This window comes from Pygocentrus nattereri, chromosome 15, assembly GCF_015220715.1.
Source record: "Pygocentrus nattereri isolate fPygNat1 chromosome 15, fPygNat1.pri, whole genome shotgun sequence".
Classification (NCBI taxonomy): Eukaryota; Metazoa; Chordata; class Actinopteri; order Characiformes; family Serrasalmidae; genus Pygocentrus; species Pygocentrus nattereri.
In genome coordinates, this window is record NC_051225.1 from 40,870,958 (window position 1) to 40,890,827 (window position 19,870).

Consider the following 19,870-nt stretch of genomic DNA (forward strand, 5'->3'; position numbering starts at 1 on the left):
CTTTGGTTAGTATAATGTAAGAAAAACACCGAAAAGCAAAAACAGCACATACACCAACCACTCCCATCACATTGTCATGACCAGTTATGTAAACAGTAAAGAACACGTGGTTTTGGAATAACAACCTGTACACATTGACCTCCCACTAGAATCCACACATACACCATCTATAGTTTCCAGTTTGGCTGACTAGAGTCAGTAATAAGCCAGCAAGTAAATGAATTACTCCAGCCCCGTAACCAGGTTTACATAAAAAACAGTGATAGGTTTGTACACATGATATCCAACCCCAACCCTAAGTACACCTCCTTTTATGGACTTCACAGTGCTCTCAAACAGACTTGTTCAGAACACTTCAGTTTCCTATGAAAGGCTGTCTACAATAGAACCAAAGGAGTCCAACCAAAAGTTGGGACTGTGTGTTACTGCAAGAAATTGATTAAAATTTTACGGCATTCAAATGAAAACGTCATCTTTCCACTTGCAGAGCAGACATCATGCAAAAAACCCTCAAGATATGAGACACTCAGTTCACCCACCTCAGGCCAAAACTCAGGAAAAGCCAGGCAGTATTCAAAGCTAGAACCAGTGCTTTTAATCCAACAACCTAACACACTGTTAAGAATCTGATGACAGCTCACAACGAGCGTCTGAGTCTCCTGTTTCACATTTATAAAACAAGACACAAAGCGCCCATCGCAATTCCAGTTGGTCTTCGGCATGCCTTGCCGTGCTGAACACCGTTTACCATAACTGATGACTTGACCTGTTTAAAATGTTAATATTGATCAAAAAGTAAGAGCACATCTAATCTTGATTTAAATGTGTACATCAGTTCAATGTGAATGGCAATATTACAGCAAACCATTTCTTTTCAGTTTAGAATGAATGCAGTTGTGTAATGTACAGTATTATTTACTATAGCATAACATTATTCATAAGTAACTGATTTCTATATTTGAATGAACTACACTCAAAGTGCTGTATACGCTATGAATGAGGTGGTGACAGGTGTCCAAGATTTGATTAACAACCAAAACATTTACAAATATATTGTAACGATGGGGAGCGATGTTGAGGGGGACGCATGTGCGGAGACGAGCGAGATTTATTACGGGCAAATCCAAAATCAGGGTCAAGACGGTCCAGGTCCAAACGGCCAATACGGAGAACAGGAGGGACAGACATGACAAAATGAACACAGAACTCCAAACAGACCAGAAATAAACGAAACTCTTCAAACAGCACATCCAACAAACGAAGACCAGCAAACACAGGGTTTAAATACAAACCAGGACAACAAGGGACAGGTGGGAAACAGGTGGAAACAATCAGGGGTGGAGCCGTGAAACAAGAGGGCAGGACCGAAAACCAAAACAAAAGCACATGAACAGGACTGGGAGGGGCCAATCGTGACATGTACGTCCATCCAGTTCACAACAGTTTAGCTCTGCTCACTTACACTAAAGGAATGTTTCAGCCTCAGCTGCTTTTTGGATTAAGCACAATAATACAAGTCACCCAAATCAGAGCTAAGCTTAGTTACATATCTTAAAAGCGCAGTAACAAAAACAGGCTGTTTAATTCAAAGGAATAAAGAGAGGGTGGAAAGTGTTCACGTAAAAATGAATGACTGTTTCTGGCACAAGTGGACCAAAAATAAAATATGCGAAAAATGAAGGATACGGGCTGTTAAATAATCTCATTACAAGAGTTTTATTTAACAGGATTTTACTATATAATTTCTTTGAATTTAGACAGTTGCACCACACGGGAGTCAAGACCCTCAACTAATTTACATATGTGCATCCAGGGGGCCTCATTTCTGGGTTTCGCCTAAGCACCCACAATCATTAAATCCACCCCTGTGCATTAGAGCTGCATGAAATGGAAAATACCACATTGCAACTCTACTGAAACCTATTGCAACTGACAATATGTGAAAAACACAGTGAGCACAATGTTATTTGATGGTTAAAGATGCATTATGTTTGGTTAAATTGTTTGTGTTTGTTGGTTCACGTGAACCCCATCGTTTCATCCAAATACCCACATAAATCCATCTGGAACATTTGTGGTTAGTCTAGATGCTCACAGTACATAAAAAAGGCATTTTTCATAAGGCACACTTGCATATTGCAGCTTTATACAAAACCATGATAATATCATGATAATATTTAACAAACAGTGCATTGTGCAGCACTAGTGTATATGTATCATCTCTGCTGGTCTAGGTTAATTCCTGTCAGCAACTCTCCACCACAGGTCCTGTTCAGCAGCTCTTTCAGTGCCTCGTTCACATCAGCATTGAAGACACTGCTGAAGCTGCAGTTGGGAAACCCTCCGTTGCTCCCGGTGACCTGGAAGGATCCTACCACCTCCTGCACCCACTGCAGCTCCGCCCCCAGCTCCTTCTGCAGAGCCTCAAAATGAGCATGCCTCTCCTTGTAGCGCTCACTAACACGACTAATGCCACCCTCTACATTCCTCATGTCCTCCTGCACACTGCGCCTCTGTGCCTCCACCTTGCGGAACTCGTAGCGGAGCTGCGACAACTCATGACGGATGCTCTCGCTCTCCTCTTTGTACCACAGCTCCTTCTCATTGTAGATGGACACCAGAGCATCAATGTCCTCCTGCAGGCCATCATGGGCCAAAGCCAGCTGGCTGAATGTGTCCTCCATGGCTGCAATGTCCTCCACCACTTGGGCGAAGCGTTCGAAGTTCACGTACGTGTTGTTGGGTGGCATGCTTGAGTGCGACTTGACGGTGTACTCTCTCAGCCGCTTGGTCTTCAGCTGCCGCCGCTCACGTTTCCTCTCTGGGACTTTGCTGGGCTCCTCCTTATGCTCATTGGACTGTAGAGCCAAGGAAGAGAAGGGGTTAGAAGACGGGGTGAATGGCACTGAGATGTTTAGTCCAGCAAGAAGAAAACAGTGTTTCCCACAGCTCTACAATACTCTTATGTACTAGCTTGTAGTTTTGCCAACAAAGTTTAATTTTTATAATTCTGTAGCAAAGAACCAATAAAACGTTGAAACACATGTAGCTGTTGTTGTGTCCCAAGTTATGCAAACAAAGACCTTGTTGATACGTTATTACCCAAGAATACACTACACAGAAAACCCTGGAAAAACTAGGCTGTAAAAATGCATCAATCTTTGACACCTGGGAAATTAAAACTGCAATCAATTATAGTAACGTTCAATAAAGCATGCAAATTTTATATTCGATTTTGAAGTTAAAATATCGGTTTGGTTTTGTTCTTTTTTTTTTTTTTTTTTTTTTTTTTTTTTTTTTTTTTATTTAACCTGTCATGTCTGGCCATTTTTGCAATCGGAATGGTAATCCGAATGTACTGATGTACCAAACATATTTGTTTTCACAAGAAAAAGCTCTATAGGTTACTAAAGCCTATTCTTGTTAAAGTTTTTATTTTATTTGTTTGGCCAGGCCTGACAGGCAATAAAAAAGAGGACAGGAAAGAAAGAGAAGAAGGGAGGAGAGAGAAAAAAAAAAAAATAATAATAATAATAATAATAAATCATAATAATGATAATTAAGTAAGTAAATAAATAAATAGAAAAAAGAAAAAAAAAAAATAATAATAATAAAAAAGAGAGAAAAAACAAATAAAATAAGTAAATAAACAGACAACTAAATAAAAATAAATAGATAAATAAGTAAGTTAAAAAAAAAAAAAAAAAAAAAAAAAAAAAAAGGGGAGGGGAAAAAAACAATTATACAGATATACATACATATACATATTCACATATACATATACATATATACACCCAGACATAATTCTACTATTTGCTGCTACATACATACACATGTTTACATATCTATACATATGCCTCTATACATATACACCCACCCACCACACACAATTCTACTGTTTGCAGCAATGTGTATATGTGTGTATATGCGTTCACGTGTCATGTGTCATGGAATGTGCTCAGCAATGAGGGCAAGAAGCCGCAACCATGCCCCCGTGGTCCAGAGACAGATAGGGAAGGACCCGGGGGACCCGGACCATCCACAGCCCATTAGGAACTCAGGAGACCTGAGGCCACACGCTCCGACGGCCACCGCGTGCACGCCCCAGAGGACAAAGAATGGAGGCCCCAGACAGAGCGCCCACAGACAAAGGGCAAGTGACCGGAGAGCCAGAGGCAATGAGCAGCCCACCCCCCCCCGGCAGGCCAACATCCCCAGCATGAGCCGAGCATGCGGCCCCCGAGGGCCCAGGCGCCCGAGACCGGCCGACCCCCGGCAGGACCCCCCCCCCCATGCCAGAAAGGCCCAAACCACCCTCAGGACACAACCGCCAAGGGAGCAGGGCAGGGACCACGCCACGATGTCCAGTCATGCACCCAGGGACCCACAGGGCACCCATACCCCGGGTGTGGGGCGGAGTCGGCAAGCAGCGGGGAGCGGTGGGGAGGGGTAACTCCTGCCCACCACCATGTACCACAGATGTCCAGGCTCAGCAAGTCATAGACCCAGGCCCAGCTGTCCACACACACATGCTCACATGCACCCACACACACCCACACCCACACTCACACACGCCGGTCACCCACTCATGCATACACACGGAACATACATGGACTCACAGTATCGGCGGGCGGACACCAGCACGGGTCAGCGGTAACCCAGGGAGGCAGCCACCCCGGCCCCGAATGACCGGCCGGTCTCCCCACCAGGCAGGGTGCACCAAACCGGTGTGAGAGGACCTGCCCCCCCCCCCCCCCCCCCCCCCCACACACACTCAATATGTGTGTGAAATGAAAAGAATGTGTGTGAGCTACAGTGCAATTAAAATTGGAGGGACAGAGGCAATGTAGTACTGAATAACAGCACACTGCCACGCTGCCCCCCAAGGCCCTCAATGTCTAATGTGTAAATAAAATTGAGGGGCAGGTAGCAGTGAGCAGATAAGTGAGGTCACATCAGCAGCGCCACCCACCATCCACTGAGTGACACCTGCCCCCCAAAGCCCTGTGTGTACTGTACTGTGTCATGAAATGTGTCATTGTAAGGGGGGAAAAAAGGGGAGGAGTGGGACATCACGCATCACAGCGAGCAGAGCCAGGTAGGTGGCCCTACTCACTGTAGCATGGGCCCCCCTCCCCCAGAACCCCCATGTGTAGTGTGATGTTTGACTGAGTGGGAGGAGGGGAAGGGTCAGGATAAGAAAGACCGAGAGGCAGAGAACTACCCCTCGGAGGAAGAGAGCCAGCTGGCGCTAGCTCACTAGGCACCCCGGTTTCCTACACCCGGCCGCGGCGCAGGGAAGGCCGGCCCAGGGCCCGAAGCGGCCAAGCCCCCAGGACACCACCGCGCTCCAGGCCGGCGCCCGCCCACACAGCTGACACAGCACAAAACATACACACCCACACGCACACAAGAGACAACAATTATCACACATACACATACTCACGGTTACAATACACATACTCACGATTACAATACAAACACACACACATACATACCAACACAAACACACTCACCCGCACAAACTTCACACACACCCATATATACGCAAACACAGTGGTCCTGGGTCCAGAACCAACCAGCCCTATGTGGTTGTCCCCCTACTTGAGTGCCCCACCCCTCCTCCCGGGAGGCATCAAGAATCCTGGAATGCCAGACAGACACCCCGGCGCGCCCCAGACCCCCCACCACCCGGCGGTGCGCCCAGGGGGGCACAGACCCCTCCAGCGCAGGGAGGAGCCCAAACGGGGGACGGGCGACCCCAGGCGCCAAGGCCCCAGATCCCACACCCCGGCCCACACAGAGGAGGCCAGCCCCCCGGACGGGGCCAGCACCCACCCCCACGGGTCCCCAGGTCCCCACCCCAAGACCGTGAGCGCACACATCCAGGCCCCCCACCATCAACAACAGGGCCCGCACACAGAAACCGCAGAGCGTCAGCCCCCATCTCCAGTCCAAGAGCCATCAGACATCCAAATCCCCCAGCCCACCCCCAGCCACCTGCTGGGTACACCACAAGACAAGACTACAGCCGGTTACCCCCATCACGTGATGGAGCTGATCAGTGGGGACCAGAGGGATTCAAATGTAGTCAATTGATTTTTAGTGGTAGCAGACATTCTTTCCAGACTAATGTGGTCTAGAAGTAGGTTTCTGTAGTGAGTTATACATAAATCATTTTTTGATTTCCACTTCATGAGGATAGTTTTCTTGGCGATGCATAAGGCAGTAAGAACTATATGTGATATATTCGTTTCTATGTTTAATTCACTTATATCACCTAAAATGCACAGTTTTGGTGAGGCTTGGATATCACAATGGAACCATGTGGATAAGTCTTCACATATTGTCTGCCAAAATCTCTGAACAGGCATGCAAGACCATATAGCATGCATATAATTTTCAATATAATTACCTGTGCAGTTAGTGCATATATTTGTTTCTCTGAGGCCCATTTGGAACATTCTGTGCCCTGTATAATGTATTCTATGGAGAGTTTTGTATTGTATAAGTTGTAAATTTGGATTTTTAGTCATTTTAAAAGTATTTAGACATATCTGTGTCCAGAAATTTTCATCCGGGATGATGGAAAGATCTCTCTCCCATTTTGTAATTGGAAGGGATATTGAATCATTAATTTTTAATAATAATTTGTATATTTTTGATAACAGTTTAGGGGTATAGAGGTTTAGAAAGTCTGTTATCCACACAGGGATTTCTAGATTTAGATTACTTAGATTAAATCTTGCCTGTATGATGGACCTCAATTGGTGATATTCCAGAAATTTGCTACTGCTAATTTCATATTTTAAAATAAGATCTTCAAATGAAATAAAGGTCCCATCATGAATAACATGTTCTAAATTATTTATTCCTTTTTCTTGCCATTCTGAAAAATTCAGTACTGTCTTTTTCCGACATATATCGGGATTGTTCCAAATGGGTGTTAATTTACAAGGGATTAGTGAAGACTTAGCCATCTTTAAGAATTCCCACCAGGCTATCAGGGTGGTGCTTATTGTAAGGCTTTTAAAGCAATTGTAATGTTTAATGCTGGAGCTAATGAGAGGTAAGTCAGATATTTTCAATTTCCCACAGAGTGTTTGTTCCAGATCCAGCCATGGGCTGTCTGAGCGGTTTGATTTCATCCACCTTGAAACATACTGTAGTCTATTGGCTAAAAAATAGTGATAAAAATTTGGTAGTTCTAGACCACCGCTGCATTTTAGCTTTTGTAAAGTCTTCAAGCTTATTCTAGATGTTTTACTTTTCCATAAAAATTTAGAAATATATGAGTCTAGCGACTTAAACCAAGCAATAGAAGGTTTATTAGGGATCATTAAGAACAGATAATTTACTTTAGGCAGAATCATCATTTTTATTGTGGCAACTCTCCCCATGAGAGATATAGGTAGAGAGTTCCAACGTGTGAGATCGTCCTCTATTGTTTTTAGTAAAGGAATATGGTTCAGTCGTACCAGATCTAACAGCCTGGGAGAAAAATTTATACCTAGATATCTAATGTTGCCCGACTGTAGTGATGTAGGTATGATGTTCTGAAATTTACAATTCAGAGGCAAAACTGTTGATTTACTCCAATTAATGGAGTAATCTGATACAGATGAGAACTTATCTATAAGTGTGATTGTCTTTAGAAGAGCGGCTTGTGAGTTCCCGAGGAAAAGTAATACATCATCAGCATAAAGGCTTATTTTATGGTCTGTATTTTCTGTTTGGATTCCTTTGATGTTTACATTCTGTCTGATTTTTGCTGCTAGTGGCTCAATGAAGATGATAAACATTGAGGGAGAGAGTGGGCAACCTTGTCTAGTTCCCCTCTGCAGACTGAAGCTTTGTGAGATAAGATCATTTGTCCTAACCCGTGCATTTGGAGAGCTGTATAATGTTTCGATCCAGTTTATAAAGGATGGGCCAAATCCAAATTTATGTAGAACTGCTAACAAAAATTTCCAATTTACCCTGTCGAATGCTTTCTCTGCATCTAAAGAGACTACTATTTTTTCTAATTTGTTAATGGAACAGTAGTCTATTATATTTATTAGTCGGCGTGTGTTATCGGCTGAGTGCCGGCCCTTGATAAAACCTGTTTGGTCCGAATGTATAATATATGGAGTGATTTTTTCTAATCTTCTTGCGAGAACTTTGCAAATAATTTTAAGGTCTACATTAATAAGAGAGATTGGGCGATAGCTAGATGGAAGTGTTGGGTCTTTGCCTGGTTTAAGAAGCAGGCTAATGTTGGCAGAGTTCATGTTTGGGGAGATTGTGTGGTTATTCTTGATTTGAGTCACCATTCTGAAAAAAGTAGGTTCTAACACAGGCCAAAATTCTTTATAGAATTCTGCTGGGAACCCGTCTGGGCCTTGGGCCTTTATTATTTGGAAGGTGCTGTATTGCCTTATAGAATTCAGATGATGAAAACGGTGAATCAAGAGTCGTAATCTGATCCTCATTTAATTTAGGTAGATTTATATCATTAAGAAATTCTTCAATTTCAGCATCAGATGGATTAATCTGTGATGAGTATAAGGCTTCATAAAAGTCTTTAAAGGAGTTATTTATTTGTTGTGGGTCATGAGTAATATTACCGACCGAGTCTTTAATAGAGTGAATAGCTGTTTTTTCTTTATTCAGTTTTAACTGATTGGCCAGGAATTTTCCAGATTTATTTCCATGTTCAAAGTTTTCCAGACGCAACCTCTGCAACATAAATTGTGTCTTCTTATCAAGTATTTCATTTAATTCCAATTTAAGTTTCCTCAGGCTGTTAATTATATTTTCTTGTGGTGATGCAGCATAGGCATTTTCTAAAGATTTAATTTTCTGTTCCAATTCTAATATAAGTGTTTTTTCTTTATTTTTCTTATGTGCGCAGTAAGAAATTATTTTACCCCGCATTACTGCCTTTCCTGCTTCCCATAGAACACATGGCGATATTTCCGGCAGATTATTTTGTTCTAAGTATATAGCCCACTCTCGTTTAAAATAATTAATGAAATCTTGTTCTTTAAGTAATGATGTATTAAATCTCCAGTTCCTAGTTGGTGGTGTAATTCGTTTCTGTGTCAGAGACACAGATACAGGTGCGTGATCACTAATAGTGATCGGATGTATCTGAGTGTCTGTGATTTCCGTCATCATGGAGCTACTGACTAAAAAGTAATCCAAGCGGGAGTGGGAGTGATGTACTTGTGAGAAAAAACTATAATCTCTCAGAGTGGGGTGATGTGAGCGCCAAGCATCGCAAAGACCAAAATCCTTCATGTATTGTTTAAGAATGTCTGCAGACTGCCAGTTTCTTTGACTCACTGCTGTACTAAGCCTGTCAATCTCTGCATTAAGTACCAGGTTGAAGTCCCCTCCTATTACAATTGTGGTATCAGAGTGATCAGCAAGTGAGGTGAAGAAGGTATGAAAGAAGGAGGGATCATCAACATTTGGTCCATATATACTGGCAATACATAAATCTATATTCTGAATAGATAGATTAAGTATTATAAATCTGCCTTCGGGGTCTGACATCGTGTTTCTAATAGAGAAGTTTATCCTTTTGTTAATTAATATAGCTACACCTCTTTGTTTAGAGTTGTAACAGGCTGAGTACATATGAGGAAACTGTGAAGAGGAGAGTGTGTGTGCAGATGTTCTGGACACATGTGTCTCCTGTAGGAACACAATGTCAGCCTGCAAGTCGTTTAATCGGTTAATAATTTTCACCTTCTTCTCCCTTGAACCAACTCCACGCACATTCCATGAAACAAACCTCAGTGTGCTCATATTGAAATTAATCGAGAAAGTGTTGCGTGCTCACTGAAGATGTGTGTGTGTGTGTGGATGTGTGTGTGAGTGTACATTGCATGTTATGTGTCCTGTATAGCATTGTGTGTGTTGTGTAGCAAACATGTTGGATGCAGAAAGAAAAGAAAAGGAAAGGGTGCTCCAAAGTGACAAATATAGCAAAAGAATGAGGGGAAGAGAAAGAAAAAAAAAAAAAAAAAAAAGGAGAAAGAAAAAAAAATAAATAAATAAATAAAAATAAAAATAATAATTACTTAACATAAAGTCCACTATGCTGTCTAAACCGGCATTAATTGTTATATATAGACATGTAAAAAAAGAAAAAAAAACAAAACAAAGAAGATGGAGAAAAAAGGCGTTTGTATACACAGGTCACCTGATCAGTATAGCCATGGCGTGGTTTTCTGGTCGCGATAGAGCTGTCCGTTTATATAGAGTTTGTCCACCGCGATGACAGCTCGTCAACCTTCTTGAATATGTTTTTTCCGGAGAGGGAACAGGATTTTGCGTCGCTCCAGGATCTCTTTAGGAAACTGATCGTTGACGCTGAAGTCCGTTCCTCTCAGCTCCCGTCCGCGGCTCTTCACCAGCTCTTTCTGCTTGAAACGTTCGAATTTGGCTACGATTGGTCTGGGTCTGTGTGCCCCGGGTCGCTTAGCTCCTATACGGTGAACACGATCGAAGTTGATGGTTTTAACAGTGTCTTCCGGGAGCTTCAGGTAGGATTGCAAGAACTCTTTCACTGTCGTTTCCGGGTTTTCCTCCGATTTCTCCGGTAGACCCGAAAACACGAGGTTGTCCCTCATGCTGCGGGCCTGGAGCTCGGTGACGGTTTCCCTGATTTTTTTATTCTCCTCCGAGAGCCGGGTCATTCCCTTGGTGAGGGAATTCACCGACTCTCTGAGAGCGGCGTTCTCCACAGCAAGTGCTTCCACCTGCTGTTGGCTGAACTCTACCGACTCCCGGAGAGCCTGAAACTCCTTGTGAAGAATTTCCAAAATGGAGAGGCGAGCGTCGAAACTGGACAGCTTCTTATCGATGGACTCCAAAATGTCCGCCACTTCGCTGGACTGAGAAGAAGCCCCTGGTGAATCTTCTGGGCGACTCCTCTTGGTGGATGGAGCTCCTTTGTTGCTGGACGGAGTGTTGGTTGGTTTTCCCATTACGACTCGGTCGAAACACTCGTCGATGTAAGCTTGCAGACTGTCCAGATCTTCTTCACCGTCCTCCAGTGTACTTCCGGTAGTGAGTAGTTTATTAATATAAATTTTATAGCTTTTAAAGTTGTTTTATAACTGTGTTGGCTAAGAAAACTAATCCATGTGGTTTATAGATTACTGACTTGCTGCCTTGCTCAATATTGCCGAGGTTCGCGTTGAAGTCTGCGTTACTACAGCATAGCGTCTTCCTGTCTCTTCCTCTTCCTGTCTGGTTTTGTTCTAACATTTCAAAAATAAATGCGCTGAGATCACAAAGCTTGTTGTGTTGTTTTTAAAGTCTACACTCTTAAAAATAGAAATGCCAAAAAAGATCCATTGGAGCGGATGAACCACTTGTGGTTCCCCAAACATTTCAGTGCATTAGAACACACTAAATGAGATGTGCAAGTGTGAGGAACCTTCACATAGTGCTATGAATGCATGCTAATGTAAGGTTTACCTGGTTTCGTGAAAATATACACAATTTTCCACTCACCCCAGATGTACTTGCCAAACATGTCTTAAGCTCAAGTTTTGCTTCTTTAGCTGAGAACTGTGGCGAGGCAAACAGTGCAAAGTTGAACTGAGTAGTCACCTGCATCCAAACATTCATCAGCGTGGCTTAGGGCCAGTATAATTCACTTTGAAGTGTAAAAACGAACAAAGCTGCAGGCAGACAACACGGTCTGTATTCACAAACTACCTCAAGAGTAGGGGTGCTGACCTAGGACCAGTAATTGTGACAATGGCCATTATAAATCTGGAGGAATATGATTTAAGGTCAGTGCTGCTTGGTGAATACCAGCCCAGGTGTTATCTGAAATGTCGCCCATTGCATGAAGGTTTTGTTCATTTTCAGAGATCACAGTAAAACCCACGGTGCTCTAAACCACATCGACAGTTCTGTGCAACTTGCTGAAGACCTGGATTGGTTTAAGCAGGTTGAGAGGTGTTCTAACAATGCATTTCTAATAAAAGAATTCAGGCTACTTTGATGTTTCAGTTCTAAGTTTTGTTAGTAACGTTCGCCTCAAAGTGCCAGCTCTAAACTTTGGATGCTGAATGTCTTGGCTACTACATCTGGGGTCAGAGGAAAATCAGGTAAGTTTGATTTTTAATACTTTCAGCCAAGAACAATTTAGGATTATGCATTGCATTGCATTGTTTACGCTGCATGTTCAGAGATTTACACCCCTGAGAAACTTTAAATATGTAATACCTTGATCCAGGGATGGTTTAAAGCATCTTGAATAGTGAGTCTTTTCCTGCAAAGTAAAAAACCCAAGATTTTTGTTAAAGATACCCTGGACTATACGTTTGCAATCTGAAGTGGTAAATTGTTCGAGTTCAACTCTGTCAAAACATCTAAGGCGCTCTTTCTCTTTAACATCAACTCTTACTTGGTGTCCTTCTGTAGTAATTGTCTGATAAAGCTCTTGGCAAGTTCGCTGGTGTGGCCGAAAAACTCATCATCAAACACATAGTTCATCGCTGAAATGTTTCCTAAGGTGTCTTGCTTTGTCTCTCCTAGGAATGGAGATGCTCCGCTCAGCCTACAAACACACACACACACACACACACACACACACACACACACACACACACACACACACACACACACTCAACATATAACCTATGATAAAATGCTAAAAGATGTTATGAGTCAATATTTCTTCTTAACTTACAGAATATATGTGATGACTCCTATACTCCTACAACAGACAAGCAGCATCAGTTAACTTATTCTGTATGTATGCATTTGTGTTTCAGGGTAATAAACAAAGATCATCAAGACAATATACAGTTAGATTTTAGATTCATATTAGATGACACAAAGCCTCACCACATATCTGCCTCCAGGCCCAAAGGCTCATAATTCACAATCTCAGGAGCTGAAATGGCAAAAAAAAGTAATGACATCAAATTAACATCATTTAAATAACATATGTTTAAAAAACATAGCTGGCTTGCTAAAAGGTGTCATCCATTTTTCCGTTTTTATGCTGGGATCATAATTTATGCGTGTCAAAGGTCTTACCTACAAACTCTGGAGTTCCAAAGATGTTTTTAAATTCAGCCCCTTCAGCGATTTTGTGAGCCAGGCCAAAATCAATAAGTTTGATCCGAGGCAGAGGAACATTCTTATCAAGAAGCATGATGTTTTCAGGCTACAGATAAGAAAAGGTTACCACACATGGACCAAGTTAATCATACATACACCAAGAAACCTGTCTCTACTAACAGAGCACAGTGTTCAAATGTACTAGATAATTAAGTATTTATTTAATTAATCATATAAATATAGCCGTGTTAAGCAAAAAAAGGAAACAGCTTGTCGAGATCTCATCTCCCTGTTTTATATTAATGATAGTAGCCCCACATATTGCGATTTAATGTATTAATGTTGTGATTTGGAAATTTGGGAAATATTGTATGTTATGGTTCCCAATCCGGAGGCCTAACACAGAATCACTCATCTGTAATCAGAGCTTTCTTTCTCTGTATGACTGAACTTCAGGTGGAGTCAGTACTGAGTAACTACGTGAAGAGTGATGGAACTCCACAAACACCTTTATGGTTAGTGAATGTACCTTCAGGTCAAAGTGAGCAATGTTTCTGGTGTGCAGGTAGTGCACGCCCTCCAGAATCTGTTTGATGAACTGAGTGGCCTCTTCCTCACTAAGAGACTCCTTCTGTGCCAAGAAATCAAACAGCTCTCCTCCAGATACTCTAAACACAATTATCCCGTATTAAAACATTATCAAAGTCTTATCAAAGCTCTGATCAAATATTGACTGTTCGCTCATTACATAACACCAAAGTCAACTGTGAGCCTCTGAATACGGTGCAATGTTAGATACATTATATGGCCAAAAGTTTGTAGACACCATTTCAGCTAATGTGTTTTTTTTTCTTCTTCAGAATAGAAATTTAGAAATTTAGAATAGTTTGTTCCTCTGTTGCTGTCTTTGCTCTACAGATACTGATGTTGGTTGATTAGTTATGGACCAGAAACAGAAACCCAGCACATGTCAAAGATATTGGATGGTGCTCCAGAGCACCATCTCTCCAGAGAATGCAATTACACTGCTCCACAGCCCAATGCGTAGTATTCACTTTGCATTATGCACCATGACTTTACACTCATGTGCTGCTACTCCAGAATGCCCCATTCTATTGGCAATGCTTTTCTATTGAGATTATACAACAGTGTTGCCCCTACAATAATATAGGCTGTGGGGCCCACCCAGCCAAAATCGTGTGCTGACAGAGATACAAACGTTAGGATATAACTCACAGGCCAACATTTGCTTCCTAGTGTTCATTTCTTACATGGTATTTGCTCAATTTTGAGCAAAATAATTGATTTTCAAATTGTTTCAAATAATCTATTTTCAAAATTGAATATACTAAATTCAGGCTTATGTCAAGCGGTTCCACGCAACTGTGTTCAACAGCTTCATGTAGTCTGTGAAATCAAGTACACACAAGTGAGTTTTAACAAAGTCCTCATAGGAAAGTCTGTCCACTCCACGGCTATTTGGCAACGTGCCCGGGCAGTTATTTGCACTCATACAAGACCAGACTCCTATCTCCTGTAAAGAGGAAGAACCTATAAATCTGAAACCGAAAGTCATGTCAATGTTTCAAATCATTATCTGTAAAAAGATATGAAATATGATTTTTCAGCTTGTTCTCTTGCAGGTCTCTCACAGATCTCCACAACAGGGTGGGGTGGGGGCGGGGCTTTCCCTGATTGGCTCTCCTTGTAAAAAGACACCATATGAGCGTTATGAGCTTTCCCATTTAAAGGCTATTTCAACCTGTGTCCAGTCTTTTCCCCAGTATTCCATTTAGTAGGGTTCAGTTACTTTTACATAATTCTATCAATAATTCCATCAATTCCATCGGCGATTACTACGGGACTGATCTGTCTTTACAGAACACTCTGCAAAAGATTCCATGGCAACTTAAATTTGCACCAACAATAACGAAGCTTGACGGTTGATTGCTTATTGAGTGATTAAGAGAAACGTACACATAATAGAAATATAGGCAACACAAACGTAGTGAGTAAAACAGTAAGCAAATAGTTGATGTCAGGGGCCAGTGAGAAAGATTACAGTGACCAAACAAAAGCTTATGAAATAAATCTGACAATTCACTTAATTAATAACTTAAATAAATAACACACCTAACTCAGTTTCACTTAACGAGCTTTTGTTAAGTGATATCACCCACAAGAAACCCACAAGAGTGCAACATTTAGTCTGATCAGGCGTAATTATATATATTATATTATATATTATATATAATATTATATATTATATATATTTTTTCTGAGATATTAGTTTAGGGTGTTTGTTTTATTCAAATTTGTGCTGTAGTCCTGAAATGAGAATAATAAACACTAAAATGACTAAAACGTCGTGTTTCACCTCTTCTGTTATTTCAGTGAGCTAAACCAGCCCCTGCTGGACGTTTACGGACGTAAGAAATCAACTTCCTAAAGCGTTTTCACGTATCATCAAACGCAGATCTCTTTGGGCTTTCTTGCGATGGTCCCAAGCTGGTTCAGTATCAGACTCCTTTTTTATAGACCTGGCAGACTTAAAACTACACTGGTAGCTGCGAAGGGTCTGAAAACATCTAGAGGAAACACTGGACAGGCTGCGTGTGCAACTGAACTGAGTGTCATGAGTCGCTTTTAAAGTAGCTGAATTTACTGATTAATTAGAATGGGTGTCCGGATACTTTTGAACACATAGTGTAGGCAAAATAATCAACGTGTGTGCGAAAGAGTAAGTATGTGTGTCCTCACAGCTCCAGAATCAGCACAACATCGGTTTTGTTCTCGTAGACGTCGTGCAGAGTGACGATGTTGGGGTGGCGGATCTGCTGCAGAATGCTGACCTCCCGCTCGATCTCCTCTCGTAGCACTCCACGCCGGCTGGCATTGCTCTGCCTCTTTTTTATGAACTTGGCGGCAAACTCTTGGCCCGAACTCTTCTCCCGACACTGCTTCACAATGGCAAACTGCCCACTGATGCACCAGCAGCACAAGAATTCGAACAGGACAGTCACTGTTTAACCTCTTCAACACTGGGCTTATTATTACATGTTCAAAATAAGACTTCTCACTCAGTAACTGCTATGAAATTAATATGTAGGAGGAGGAGCTGAAATGTGGGCCCACATATGGGCCTTTACAGATGAAGGAGTTCATTTGCCTTTAGAAATTAAAGTACTAACCACACATTCAGCACATCCTCAGCCGATTAGACATGCTGCTCAATAAGCACCAAACAACAACAAGGAATTTTGTCCCGTTGGCAGGATGGCCAATCTGACAGTGGTAACGTAATTAAACCTCGTAAAACAAGTCAAATAGGTAAGCGGCGCATTAATGAAGGTGAGACTGTTCACTACAGTCCTACCCCTCAGAGAGCTGTGTGAAGGTCCATAGACAGAATGAAGGAAACCCTGAAAGTTTAACCTTCCTGGAGCAAACAATCCTTAAAATATGTCTTCTAACATTTTTGAATTACTTCTCACTCATAGTTCATTAAAAAAACAGTGAAATTCAGTTGAAAGTGCAGATTCTAGACAGTCCACACCACATTTGAGTTTGTACAGTTGTATGTATGACATGTTGACATGTTGTATGAATGTAACTTATTTAAGAAAAAAGATTAGGTCACATTTTATGTTTTATTTTGTTAAACTAAGCAAATAAATAGAAATTATGTGCTAACATTCATAAATATATAAATAACATATTTAAGTTTGTTCTGTTGAAGATGTTTGAACTTATTTTCCCTTAGAAAATCAACAAAACATGTAAAGTGGCTGCGGGGCTGCTGCTCACACAGCTTCTCAAATGTGTTTTACGTGTAACTAAGTAGAAGAGGAGATTTTATTATAACCTGAATTTGACGAAACGTCGTTGCTGTGCGTACGGTCTTGTTTTGTTGAAAGAAAAAACATGTATTGCATTTTACCTCTGTTTGTTTTGGTTTACTGACATTGAAAAAGTGGTAAAATGTCTTAAGTGTAGACTGAATATACATTCAGGCCAAACGAAATCCCACAGAACTCACTGATTTTGGGAGCAGCATGAAGAATGTAGCGCTTATTAGGCTCTGGGTAATCAACACTACAGCGAATGTCAGGTTAAAAAGGACTTCTACGGCAGTGTGAATAGCCTAGGAGGGGTCCTAAAGATAGCTCTCTTTAGCATCCCATCTGGGGTCTGCAAGGCTGGACATAGCATAGCTGCTAGGATCAGATAAATGTGCGATATGTAAACGTGTTTACTCTACTGTGTTTACTCTGCTGTGTTTACTCTGCTGGGTCTTTAAAAGCACAACACTGAATCTTGTGAGGTGTCATCAGCAGATTCAGATTTTTTTTAATCCAGCCGTTATTTATATTCACCGCCCAAAGAAAGCAGCAGGGCTAATAGGACACCCATCAATCAAACTTCTCCAAAGTGGGCGAAAATGAGCTAAACTGGACTTATCCTAATACGTTGTGAGAGCACAGTACTGAGACCTGACATACAAAAATAAAACCTGCACTCTGTAACACAAACCAGACAAAACATGAAGCTTTACCCGACGCACGCATATCACCTTAAAGCGTGCCTCTTATTTTTTATAAATCAAATGACCTACATGAACTAATAATAACCAAAAATAATAATAATAGCCAAAGCTTCTGGAGGACAACAGATTTTTGCTCTGTTCCTGACTGGGCTGAAGCAATAAGTCAACCAGTTACTACTAGTTACCATCCCTGACAGAACACTGTACAACACTGCAACACAACATGAACACTCAAAAGGCAGCAACAACTCAATGCATCCAATGTCATATACACCCATGGCCACTTTATTAGGTACAACCCTAACCCTAACCTGTTCAGTCGCTTGTTAACACAAATGGCTAATCAGCCAATCACACGGCCGCAGCTCACTGCATTTAGGCCTGTAGAGGTGGTCAAGACGACTTGCTGAAGTGCAGACCGAGCATCAGAACGGGGAAGAAAGGGGATTTAAGGGGCTTTGAACGTGGCGTGGTTGTTGGTGCCAGACGGGCTGGTCTGAGTATTTCAGAAACTGCTGATCTGCTGGGATTTTCACGCTCAACCATCTCTAGGGTTTACAGAGAACGGTCCGAAAAAGAGGAAATGTCCAGTGAGCGGTCAGTTGTGTGGACGAAAATGCCTTGTTGATGTGAGAGGTCAGAGGAGAATGGGCAGACTGGTTCCAGATGATAGAAAGGCAGCAGGAACTCAAATAACCAACCAGAATCTCTGAGGAACGTTTCCAACACCTTGTTGAAAGTCTGACACGAAGAATTAAAGCAGTTCTGAAGGCGAAAGGGGGTCCAGCCTTTTACTAGCAAGGGGTACCTAATAAAGTGGCCGGTGAGTGTGTCCTGCACATGCTGAGTGAAAAAGAAAGGGAAATAGTCTTTTAACCTTCCAAGCTCCTCTCCGACCTCATAGAAGTCTTCCACCTTCTCCTGTTTAAACACAGCCATCCTGTTGGATTTTTAAAGAGAAAGAGAGAGGGAGAGATGGACGGCAGGGTTGCTACATTAAGCAATGCCTGTTTTTTTGGTTTCCTCTGCTCGTTGTAAGTGTAGCCCCCCAGCCCTGCACGCCTCCAAATGCACTGGAATATCAAATCAAGCAGATCAATTTTTTTGGTCCCTGAAAAAGGATTATTTCTACTTCTCTCAAGCCACTGCTTCACATCTCACTCACAGATGACTCACGGCTTATTTCGGACTAAATAAAAGTAAAAATAGCCAGACGACCCCAGTGACCGGTGAAAATATTATATTACACTTTAAATAAAAACATGCTCTTTCTCCATCGGCCTATAAAACACGTACTTGTGACGGTGACAGTGGCTGAAGTTGCTGAGCTAAATGGACCAACTAAGACTAACATACGTCTGTGAAAGTGCATTAAACAGAAACTTACCTCTTGATCTGTTGTGTGAGTTCAGTTCAAAAGCTTTGCTCTGTTTTGTCTCTCCTGTGAACAGCCTGCCTGACTGAGCGCGTTCCTGTGCTCGAGCCTCGCTGTCTGTCTAAAACAGGACGCCACCTGTTGAACTCATGGCTGCATAAACACTTTGCCCACTGACTAGAGAAGCTGCCCTGTTTGACAGATGTATGCAGGCTGTAATATTAGGCTGTAATATTCGTGTCCGCACAGCTTAACGTCCTTATGTGGAGCAGCTGGTTTGGAAAAAGACTCGTTATGTTGTGTCGGTCCACTGATGTGGTGCAATATCTGTTACTAAGGTCAGTTTTCTCGCCAATCACCTATCTACTGATATGCTACTCTAAAAGCTGTAGTGACATGATATTTAACAGCAGTGAGAAGTTTCAGTCTACATGTTTTTGTGGACTGTTTAGCTGAATGAACATAAGACCTATAAAAACAACGAAGGTGAACTTAGCACAATGTGAAACGATCATTTATGTGCAGTTTTCTCCAGGAATAAAGTCACTGGCAAAAGTTATTGACACTCTTAAATCAATGAAATGACACAGGTGACTGTGCTTCACTGAAAAAAGAGATTGAAAATAAATGATACTGTAAAACATTCACCGCTCTTCCACCACCTCTGCATATTTGAGCTGACTGGGGAGTCTCTATTTTTTAAAAACAAAAAAATGACACACTATCAGTCTAAAACGTCTACAGACGTCACAAAATGACTAGTTTTGCATAGCAATGGTCAAATGTTCACCCGAAACCCTCATCTGCTCATAATCAGAATCGAAACTAATGTTCAGGTGTTTGAAATCACTTGTCATATTAGTAAATTT

At 41.8% G+C, this 19,870-nt stretch overlaps 1 protein-coding gene across 2 annotated transcripts; it reads right to left on the bottom strand.

Annotated features, from left to right (window-relative positions):
• Positions 1-1,697: 1,697 nt before the first annotated feature.
• On the bottom strand, positions 1,698-19,163 carry dapk2a (death-associated protein kinase 2a). Of its 2 annotated transcripts, XM_037545153.1 has the most exons (10): positions 19,014-19,163; positions 18,504-18,566; positions 15,841-16,062; positions 13,610-13,748; positions 13,057-13,186; positions 12,862-12,910; positions 12,704-12,730; positions 12,419-12,571; positions 12,238-12,283; positions 1,698-2,858 (listed from the first exon to the last, which is right to left on the bottom strand). In XM_037545153.1, exons 2-10 carry the CDS (start codon positions 18,563-18,565, stop codon positions 2,217-2,219), a joined length of 1,470 nt encoding a protein of 489 aa, XP_037401050.1. In that variant the 5' UTR covers position 18,566; positions 19,014-19,163; the 3' UTR covers positions 1,698-2,216. The 2 variants fall into 2 exon arrangements, with proteins under 2 accessions (XP_037401050.1, XP_037401051.1); XM_037545154.1 differs by lacking the exon at positions 15,841-16,062.
• Between the last annotated feature and the right edge of the window lie 707 nt (positions 19,164-19,870).